General features: G+C 35.9%; 1 protein-coding gene across 1 annotated transcript; it reads left to right on the top strand.

The window, feature by feature from the left end:
• The first annotated feature begins 7,228 nt into the window (after window positions 1-7,228).
• LOC145672455 (uncharacterized) lies at window positions 7,229-10,940 on the top strand. The gene is made up of 2 exons (XM_081741611.1): window positions 7,229-8,562; window positions 10,877-10,940. The coding sequence occupies exons 1-2, from the start codon at window positions 7,229-7,231 to the stop codon at window positions 10,938-10,940; spliced, it is 1,398 nt and encodes a 465-aa protein (XP_081597737.1).
• Window positions 10,941-11,263: the final 323 nt, after the last annotated feature.

The raw sequence follows: 11,263 nt of genomic DNA, 5'->3' as shown, positions 1-11,263 counted from the left end.
AGGTAGCGGGACGCATGACGTCACTCCGTCCCCAGTGCCTATTTTGCCCATTGTAATTTTTTAGAAAGTGCACAAAGAAAAATCCGTTCTCCGGACAGCGGTATATTGTACAAATATACGGTACCCTCTTGCTTACTATAGAAATCAGTACGTAGCATACGTTATCCGTATGCTACATAGGCACTGCTCTTAGATGTTACATCATGTTGATGCAGGATGTCTGACATCTAACAGCTTTTCGTATATCACATGCATATACTTATGTTACCTTCGTCAGCTATATGTTATATATGTAATGTTGTATGTGAGATCTTGACCACCTACATTGTTTCATACGGAAAATACGTATAGATGGAACACTTATACAGAAAGTATTATAAAACATGCGTTTTCAGTTATACGTTTGCTGTACGTCAAGTCCAAAAACTACAGGAATTACGCATGTAACCTATCTTTTTAAGTACGCCACCTACATTTTTTTCTCAGTGTGGGTAAACACCATATATATTCTTTGAAAGTAGGGGACGGCACTTCCGGCGTTTCTCATCACTTTTACCCTTGTCCAAGAGCTCCGATCCTGGGGGCCGAGAAGGCCCAGCCACCAAAGCTCATGTGGGGCCCCATGTTCTATTTATGAATATACAATATTTTGCATATATATACCTTTTGTATCTGAATGAGTCCCCCCCAAATTTACAAAGAAATCGCCGCCCTTGCCCCTGACTACCACTAAATGCTATCGTCTTTAAAATATACAAAGATTACTTGAATACAGATCAACTCTCTTTCTATACTAAGGTAGGCAGAACGAAAGAAAATAAGAAGAATGAAGGAACAATTTGAACTCACCAAGTAAGTTTCGAGATACAATTAAGCATCTTTCTCTGTGTTCTAATCTGTACGAGCGGTCATTTCTATTATTAAATAATTTATTTGTGTGGAGGTCAGATGGCAGCCGTTCTTTGGTTTAGAATCGTACATACAGAATTACAGTCACGATTTGGTAATAAACTTCCCTGATATCTCTGATTTATAATATTCCTCCATTTGTAACTACAAGATCATTTACGAACGAAAAGTTGAGTAAAAATTTCTGATTTTGAGATTTTTTTCTTTATGATTAACACAAGAACTATAACAGTTAAATAAATAAAAAGATTGTTGAATTTTTTACAAGGTAATTTTGATTTCTTCAATTTATTTAGTTTAATTAACACAATTTTCTAAACTATTGCGAATGATTTAAGTTATGATAAATACTCTACTTAAGAGTGTTCATCCCGTCGAAATTAAAATGCCGCTAATTTTACAGTAATTATGTGATATCTTCAAATAGATAAAAGATAATTGAAATATGGAACAAGAGCGCCCTAGACAATATTATTTTGCGTGAGGTACCGTTATCACAACTCATCTGGTGGCTTTCCGTTTTCAACTGTTTAGAAACGCGAAAATAAATGCCGATTCTCAAAATGACTCGAAATCAAAAGCAGATAAGTGAGTCGTGATGACGATTTTTCATGTAAAATAATATTGTCTAGGGCGCTCTTGATCCATATTTCGATTATCTTTTATCTATTTGAAGATATCACATAATTACTGTAAAATTAGCGGTATTTTAATTTCGCCGGGATGAAGACTTAATATTAGTGTTCGTAGTTTGAGGGAAATTTCGTAGGTAAATTTAGCAAAAAGGGGAGAACGGGAATTTTTCAATAAAACGTGAAAATCCAGGGGACTGAATGACCAATATAAATGTTTAAATTTTTCTTTGTTCTTCACGAAAAAAATAATACAATAGCAATAATTTGGGTTTGTGTGTTCAAAATAACATAATTTGCACCCATTTTTGAGAGGATGTACTTATATTTCTTCTTTTAAAAAATGAAAGAAAAAATAAAAAGAGAAGCAAAAAGGAAATGAATAAACCAAATGTGGTTGACACTTCCTTTATCATAGTAAAATTAATCTTATCATACAATTGACGCTCTCAGAATCAGAAGTTGCTAAGTCATTGTTGCTAGATTTTACAGGAATGTGCATTAAAGTTTATAGAAATGTGTTGAAATACCAAGATATTAATACAATGAACTGAAATTTCGTATGCCGGTTCATTTCGATAGGTGTGACGTTTTGTTACAATACCAGATGCGTATAAGGTAAGCTGAACGTTTTTGAATAAATTTTGAAACCCTGACTTAACAAGTTTTCTTATAAAATGAGTGAAAAGTTGGTAAGGCTGTGTACTTAACAACTTTTGACCCTCACTGTTAACATATATGCCACAATAAAGAACAGATAAGGAATACGAAACATAGCTACGAACTTTATTTCTAACAACCCGCTCGTGCATTCACTTTACATCATCATGCACATCACTACCAGAGACCATTGTGTTGTAAAATGTAAGTGAAATGAAATGAAATCTTTAAGTTATACGTCCCACGGTTATGCCGGTTAGGCTAAAGGAGACGGTGAATGAAATGGTGGAATGAAGAAAGTGGGAGGAAACGGGAGAACCCCGAGAAAACCCACGAGCACGGTGTTTGTCCACCACAAAGTTTACTTGGCGGGGCTGGGATTGAACCCGGGACCCCAAGTACCAGAGGTGAACGCTCTACCACTGAGCCACCGCGGCTGTTGTGAAAATGTAGTTCCTTCTGACAGAAATACATGTTCCAGCAGCAGATCTACATAATCACATTTCTCTTTCTTAACCAGTTTAAACTGATCTGAGGTTTGTGGACCACCGTTATATGGATTTAGCAAGGTTTGCAATTACATCCCGCGTTTTAGAAACGACTGTGGGCGAAGAAATCAGTTGCAGATTTTGAGTGACAAACTTCTGGTATACACCCTCTTTTCAAACATACACCACGAAGTCTGGTAGTCAGGAACACTTTGGATAAGAATACCATTAAGGGTCGCTTTGAAATCAAAGACTTCAAAAACCTGAGTGCAATCATGTTCCCCATTATTAATGAGTAATTTTTTGACTTATACAACCTTAATAGGTTTTTGCGTAGAGTTTGTCTGATCAGTTTAACCCATGTGCAAGGGACGAGGATTTGATGTCTTGATCGCTTCTCCTTTTCAATACGCCAAAACTTTCTGTCAATGGGCGTTACAGATTGTTCTGGAATGGAGAAGTATAAATAAATACGCTGAAAACGGACCTGCTCAACCATATATCAGCCAACAAGATGTAGCCAAAACGCAGATGCAGTCCAGAAGATCCTTCTGTTGGAATAGACATGGAATATGTTTGTCCCGCTGGATCTACACTTGTAGCTGATGCGGAAGGTGCTCAGGAGCGTCATTTCAGATTTTGCTTTGGGGTGGGGGGCAAAACCCCTCGATATAAGTAAAATTTCGCGTTTTTCACTCATTTACTACTACGCTATTGATAAAATCTATATAAATCTCAAACTCAGGGGGGGGCAAATGCCCCTCCCTGCTCCCCTAAATGACGCCCCTGAAGGTGCTGTCGCTGCTACTTGTTGCTCCTAACTCCTTTACATACATGAAGTCACAAGAAGGGGTATATCCAGAGCCATTATCTTCAAATAAACATTGATTTGTAGCATCATCACTCGAATCTTTCTCGGCGGCAGCCATCTTTTCACTATGCAGCAAGCCCTCTGGCGGCAAAGCAGAAGCGCCGCTCGTAGAGTAGGCACGGAACGAATTTGACTTAACAATTGCCCCCAAATATGAACTTAAGGGGCTTCATCCCTGCGAAATTAATATACCGCTAATTTTACAGTAATTAAGTGATATCTCCCAATAGATAAAAGATAATCGAAATGTGGAACAAGAGCGCCCTAGACAATATCATTTTACATGAGATACCGTTATCACGTCTCAGTTATCTGTTTTCGATTTCGAGCCATTTTGAAAATCGACATTTATTTTCGCGTTTGTAAACGGCTGAAAACAGAAAGCCACTAGGTGACTTGTGATAACGATATCTCATGTAAAATGATATTGTCTAGGGCGGTCTTGTTCCACATTTCGATTTTCTTTTATCTATTGGGAGATATCAATTAATTACTGTAAAATTAGCGGTATTTTAATTTCTCCGAGATGAGAACTCTTAACAACTTCTCTTCCGAAACTCACACTCCGTTCCCAAGGGCAAGTATGTCATTTGAAAGACTTAACGTCGTCTGATTCGTTTAATATTTAATACTGGTGTAGACCTGTATTGCAGGATATTTATCGTGCACTTAACAAAATTTCTTCCAAAACTTGACTTAACAACTTCTGATTCTGAGTGCGTCAATTTCTGTCATAGGAATTGGACATTCAAGGAACTAGAGAAAATGTGATAAGGGAAGGGAAAAATTTGTGTCAGTGGAGGAAAATTTTCGTAAGGAAACCCAAAAACACTGGCTAGTATATGAAAATGAAATTGATCTTGTATGGGATCAAATCATGGAAAAAAGATTCAAGCGTTTGATATTAACTTTTCGAGTTATCACTACCACAAACTAGCTTCTTATCATCTCACTGAATAAAATGTGCCTGTTAAGGGGTCAAAAATTATTCATGAATTTTAGGATCTCACAAGTCCATCAAATTACGAAGATGGAACTTTGTATGTAATTATATACATTCCTTTTTTACCAATAAGCTGACACGTGTCCCAATGAATTTTCAACTTCTCGTTTTAAAGGTGGAGCAGGGCATTTTCAATATTTTTCCCTCCATGTTGTAGGGACGTTGTTATCTGTTGTTTATAATAGTATCATGAAAAAACTGCTGAACATTTTCAAATATTTTCCTAGATCCACTTAAAGAACGGGCATTTCAACTGTAACTTATAAAATAAACACTTTTTTATTTCAATTTCGTAGCAAGGAAACGTTCTGAATTAAATACTGCAAAGAACGACTTATAGCATTGAAATGGAAACATATCAAGAATCTTATATTAGAATACAAAGAGAGTGTTGTTTTGCAAATAATCGTGGATTACAACAGTATTGTATTTTATTAATCTTAGTATTGTTTATCATTATTTTGATACTTTTAATAACTGTGAGCATGAATAAGACGGTTATTTGGTAACACGTTGTAACAAATAGCAGCATCACGTATGGGCGTTAAGCTTTTAATAGCTCTATAGCTCTCGTAGAAGCTTACACTATACACTAATTTCAATGCTGAACAGCTAATACCATGTGCTGTCCTACTCTCTTTAAATTTTCTCTGAACTTATTTCCGAAACATCCATATATATACACACACAAATAGTGACGAGGAGTTGTGATGAATTTTTGTCTCTTTGTTTCCTAAAAATAACTGTCTTACAGATGTCACTTACGTCTCTCTTGTTTAGAGTTAGACGTCAGGTCGAGCAGAAGACGCCTAAAATGACAGTTCCCGAGTGACCTCCTGTATATGTCATATTCCTTCTCAGCTTGGATTTTGGTGAATAAACAAAATATATTTTCTTATTTCCTTTCCCTTCTCAGAAGGAAAAAAAAGTTTAAAAAATATGACAAGACACCTGAAAGATTATGGTCTCTACCTTTCTGAGTATAACATATATAGTGTTAAACATGACACCTTCGTCTGACTTTTGACATATTGCAATGTGCCATGGAAATCCATGCTAAATTACAACACAAAACCACAAGTTGTTCTTTAGAAATGTACTGAAGAAAGAACAAAGTCATTCCACATGTTCAGGAGGATGTTTTTGATGACAAAGTTATCCTCAAAAATTGAGTGCGTGAACAAACAAAAGAGAGAAACTGAACTTCGTGCAGAAAGTGCAATAAAGAATCTTATAACTAGAGCAACCCACATTATGCTTTATCTTTTTGTTTAATTATGCTTTATTTTTTCCCAAATTATGCTTTATTGTTAATTTCAATCATTGTTTTACATTAATCGTGTATAATGTATAATATTTATTATATATTAAATATTCTAAATATCTTGATCTATTTATTAATATTTTATGCAACCAGTTTCTTTCATATTTAATGAACTTTCTACTTAATGCACTGTAAAGAGATATGCTTTACTCGAGTCAGTTTTTTTTAATCACTTGTGTGCATCTTAGAGGTGCATATACACAGAAAGGGAAAGTAAAAGATGCCACCATAAAAATTCAGAAAGTGCTCAAGTTCAAGAAGTCCACATAACAACATAGTGTGAAGTTCTTGTACACTTTTTGTAGAGTCTACATTTGGAATCACCATTAATAACTGCACAGTTATACTTAGAGGAAAAATATTGTTTATTTATTATTGGCGGGAAGTTTTCTTCTTCTTTTCTTTCTTTTCCTCCATTTCAAAGAATTACACCGAAAATATACAGAAATAAAAACAAGCTTTTCATTGTTGCATTGTTATGTTCTCAAAGATTTTGCATTGTAAATATTGGTTTAAAAATATTAATACAGCATGTGAAACTTGCAGTTAAACAGAATTTTACAAGAATTGTGCTATATATTTTAAATTATGCTTTATTTTTTAAAATTATGTTTTATTATGCTTTTAACCCTTTGGGGATCCTTGGTACAATTTGTACCATACACGTTTTTCATGGTACATTGCGTTATTTCTCTTCTATTTGAGCTTTTTCGTTCGGTTTTTTCTGTTTTCCAAGTCCAGAGGCCTTGTAGAAGACATTACGTATGGTTTCAGACCGTCCTGCGTCCAGACATAGGAGGTAATGACGTCATAAGTCAATTTTTTTCTCATTTTCTAAGCCTATGTTCAATATTTTTTGGCGGGCTTATTTTTCTACGTAGAAGATTGAAATTTTGCACAAACATTCAGTCCACCGAGTAGTACTTACCAGATTTTTTGTTCCGATGTCAGTGCTAAAACAGGGGGGAACCAGAGGAGCAAAGTGGTAAAAAAAAAGGGATTTTTTACCCCAAAAATCCCGTTTTTCGTCATTTTCCCGCCTTACATACATGATAGGACCACGTGAGTCATACCGTCTGAAAGGCAGTTCCATTCTGAAGAGAACGACGGGCGAATTATTATTTTAGGGTAATTAGGGCCGTCTCAGTGAATTTTTATCCAAATATACTTCTGTGAGTGGAGGATTGAGAGGAGGAAGGATTGAGAGTGAACAAGAAAGGTGTGCATTGTGATTCAGTGAAATACAAGAAACTAGTTAAAAAGTTAGAAAAAGAGTTGGTGTGGGACGTGATAAGAAAAAGGACCAAAGAAAATAAAGAGAGTGACAAAGTGACCAAGAGAATGTGGTCCGAGATAGTGGATAGGCTATCAGTGTTTGCAAGAGAGAGTGTAGTAAAGAATTTGGAAGAATGGGAAAATAGTTTTAGGGAAAAGGAGAGACTAAGATTACGGAGGAAAGGAGAAATATTAGGATGGGAAAAAGAGAATAAGACAATTGGTGAAGAGAACAGAGTGGTAGTTATAGGAAATGTGGATCTAACGGAGGAAGAAAGAAAGTTCTTAAAACTGGGACACAAATTTAAAGTGAAAGACGAAAAAGTGGATATCAAAGAAGTAGTGTTTTCAGTAGAGGAAGCTATCATGGATGTGAAAGACAAAGAAGAGAGAGAGAGACTAAGGAGGAGAGCGGTGGCGATAGTGAGACAGAATGCTTACGTTAGAAAGGGGAACCTTAGGAAAGAAGAAAGGGAGGGCTTAAAAAGACTGAGGAAGAGGAAAGACGTGGTTATTGAGCAAGCGGACAAAGGAGGTGCAGTGGTAGTGATGCAGAAAGAATGGTATGAAAGAAAATTGGATGATCTTTGTGATGAAACATACGAAGTCATAGGAGAGAAGAAGATTAAGGATGAGGTACTCAAGGAAGTGGTGGAGAATGGAAGAAGAAAAGGGTTTAAAAAGTGGGTAAAAGAAGAAGGAAGGATTCCAAAGATGAAAGGATTCCCGAAGATTCACAAGGAAGAGATTAAGCTAAGGCCAGTGTTGGACTGTAGAGGAAACTGTCTAGAACCATTGGAAGAAGAGTTAAGAAAAATAGCAGAAGAGATACGGATAGGTCAAGAGAGTCATCGAGTAAAGAATACGGAGGAAGTGAAAAGAATGTTAGAATGTATAGGAAATAAGAAGGAGAAAACAATTATGTTTAGTATTGACGTTAAAGCAATGTTTCCGAGTATAAAGAGGGATTACATAGTGAAAGTCATAGAAGATGAGATGAAAGGGAGAGAAATAAGAGACTGGAAGAAAGAGAAGATAGTGAAAGCCTTGAGAGTAATATGGGACAATAGTTTTTGTACGATAGGGAACAAACTAGTCAAGATCAAGGAAGGACTAAGTATAGGTTCAAGATTAAGCCCAGTGTTGTCAGAATTGGTGATGAACAGATGGGAGCAGAAAGTGATAGAAGAAGGTGGAAACAACCTAATATTGTTTTGCAGATACGTGGATGACTGTTTGGGAGTATGGAGAGGAACAAAGAGACAACTGGAAAAATTCGTAAAGAAGGTTGAAGATGAAGAAAAAGGGATAAGACTGGAAATGGAAGTGGAGAACAACAACATTATAAACTTCCTGGACATGACTATAGAGAGAAAAGATGGACGATTTACAACAAGATGGTATAGGAAAGAATGTGCAGCAGGAGTTTATTGCCACGAAAGAAGTGATGTGGATTACAGCACCAAAAGAAACTTCATAAGGAATATGGAGAGAAGAATAGAAGAAATAGATACTGAAGAGGAGAAAAAGAAGGAGGACATAGAGAAGTTCCACAGTTTACTAGAGCAGAACGGGTACAACAGACAGAAGTTAAGGAAGAACAGAATTGAAGAGGAAAGAAGGAAAGGAAGGAGAAAGGAGAGAAAGGAAGAGGAGGAGAACAAATGGCACGGGATAGAGAGCATCGGGGAGAAGACAGAAGTACTAAAGAACTTACTTAGAAGAGGTGGTGTGAAGACCTACAGAAAAGGAGGAAGAAGAATTTTGGAAATGATCAAGAAAGCGAAAAATAGAACGAAGGAAATATGTGAAAAAGATGAAGGTGTAGTGTATAAAGTGACGTGTAAGGATTGTGATATGATATACATAGGGGAAACAGGGAAAAAACTTAGGGAGAGAATTAAACAACATAGGGATGATGTGAGACTTATGAGAGAAAACAATGCCATATATAAACATGTTAAAGAAACGGGACATGATATAGATTGGGAAGGTGTAAAGGGGATAGAAAGGGAGAATAGGCCAATGATAAGAAAATGGAAGGAAGCACGAAGAATAAAGAAAGAGAAAAGTGACAAATTAATGAACTGGACAAGTGGACTGTTAATACATGATCTATGGGATAAATTATTAGAACAAATTGAAGGGAAAAAACAAGATTGAACATATTTATATGTAATTTATAGTCATATATTTAATAGTATATATATTGTTATAGTTTAATATTGTATATAGTTATATAGAGTTTTATATATTGTTATATTTTATAGTTTATTTTTATGTCTATATATATATATATATTTGTATTGCTGTATTTATAGTCAGTTGTATGTAGTATAGTCTGTTATTTATTTCTAATAGGCATCGGAGGTAGATTAAGAGAAAATGTTTTTAAGGCAATTGGTCAGGATAAACAACAGGTGTGTCTGGAAAAGATAAACACAGGTGGGAGGGTAATTAAGTCAGGGCAGGTGGCTGGAAGATGACGCCCGGGGAAGTCCGACCCAGGTGGCTTCCCATGCACAAAAGGACTTTCACTTTTAGTATATATAACTGCGCTCTAAGATATCTCTTTCAGTTAGTGTCTGATGAAGACAACGTTACGTTGTTGAAACTGTTACACTGGAATTTAGTTTTTAATAAACAAGTGTATATACTCTGGTCAGAAGTGTTTATTAATACTTCTGTATAGGGTAAAAGTGGGGCATGGTAGGGAAATTTTTTCTGGCGGGCCTATTTTTTCACGTAGAAGATTGAAATTTTGCACAAACATTCAGTCCACCGAGTAGTATTTACCAGAAGTTTTTTTTCGATTTCTGCGTAAAAACAGGGGGAGTCCAGAGGGGCAAAATTTGAAAAAAGGGAAATTTTGCCCCCAAAAATCCCTTTTTTCAGGAATTTCCTGCCTTAGATACATGATGGAGACATGTGAATGGTACCGCCTGAAAGACAGTTCTATTCTTAAGAGAATTATTGGCGGATTATAGTCCTAGGGTAATTAGGGGTGTCTCAGGAATTTCTTTCCCTGAGATCATAGTGTTTTATGGTAATTTGGGGCATTGTGGGAATTTTTGATAAAAATTCTCCCGCCCTTACTATTCAAAATAGAAACTTGAAATTTGGCACACACATTCAGTATACCAAGTACTATTTATCAGATTTTTTTAGATGACTACGATCACACAGGGGGGTCCAGGGGGGGCAAAGTTCGAGAAAAAATTTTTCCTCCGAAATTTTCACTTTGACATTTTTTTCCCGCTTCTGGTATATGGTATGAGCATGCAAGTTGTACCATTTGAAAGCCAGCTCTATTCTGAAGAGAATGAGGTATGAACCATGATCCTAAGATAAATAGTGACGATACACTAGCTGTAATATGAAAAAAAACAACACTATCACGTAACAGTTTCAACACAATAACTGTGTCTTCATCAGATTTCCTCTCCTCACAGACGTCCACTTCAGAGAAGGAGTGGAAGTCTGATGAAGACACAGTTATTGTGTTGAACCGTTACGTGATAGTGTTTTTTTTTTTTTACATATTATCACTTAGCCTTGCTCAGTGTGTTATTGTGTATTAGTAAACAATCTTGTAGTATAATTAAATTAAACATAGAGGATGTTAGATAGTACTGACAAATAAATATAAGGATGTTATATTAGAATGCAAACACATTTTTATTTTACTTTGTTTCCGATATGACTTTCCAACAGCTTGCAGTCACTGTACCAACGACTAAATTTGTGCATCAAAGAAGGAAGTGACTACGAAAGCTGAACAGACGACATCTTCCTGCAGGTAATGTTTTACACTTTTTCAAATCAATCCAATGACACCATTACTGAAAATCGATTTGGTCGTAAAGAGATGTGTAGGGATAAGTGATAGGCACATCAGATTGTGGAGGCATGGCGCTAAATAAAATTAGCCGCTGATAAAATCCGTCAAGATCAAGGATTCTTGGTATACATATTTCTTACACGCGTACAAAACAATGGTAGTATGAAGGCTCCAGGTTTGAACCTTTTTTTTTTTTTTTTTTTTTTTTTTTTTAGCAGAGTGAGAACTTTAACGTATTAGAATTTCCTACCGGAAAATCA

This window comes from Thermobia domestica, chromosome 16 (genome assembly GCF_964235325.1).
Source record: "Thermobia domestica chromosome 16, izTheDome1.hap1.1, whole genome shotgun sequence".
NCBI classification, from domain to species: domain Eukaryota; kingdom Metazoa; phylum Arthropoda; class Insecta; order Zygentoma; family Lepismatidae; genus Thermobia; species Thermobia domestica.
Note: the sequence above shows the minus strand (reverse complement) of the source record. Positions and strands in the feature narration are given on the sequence as shown.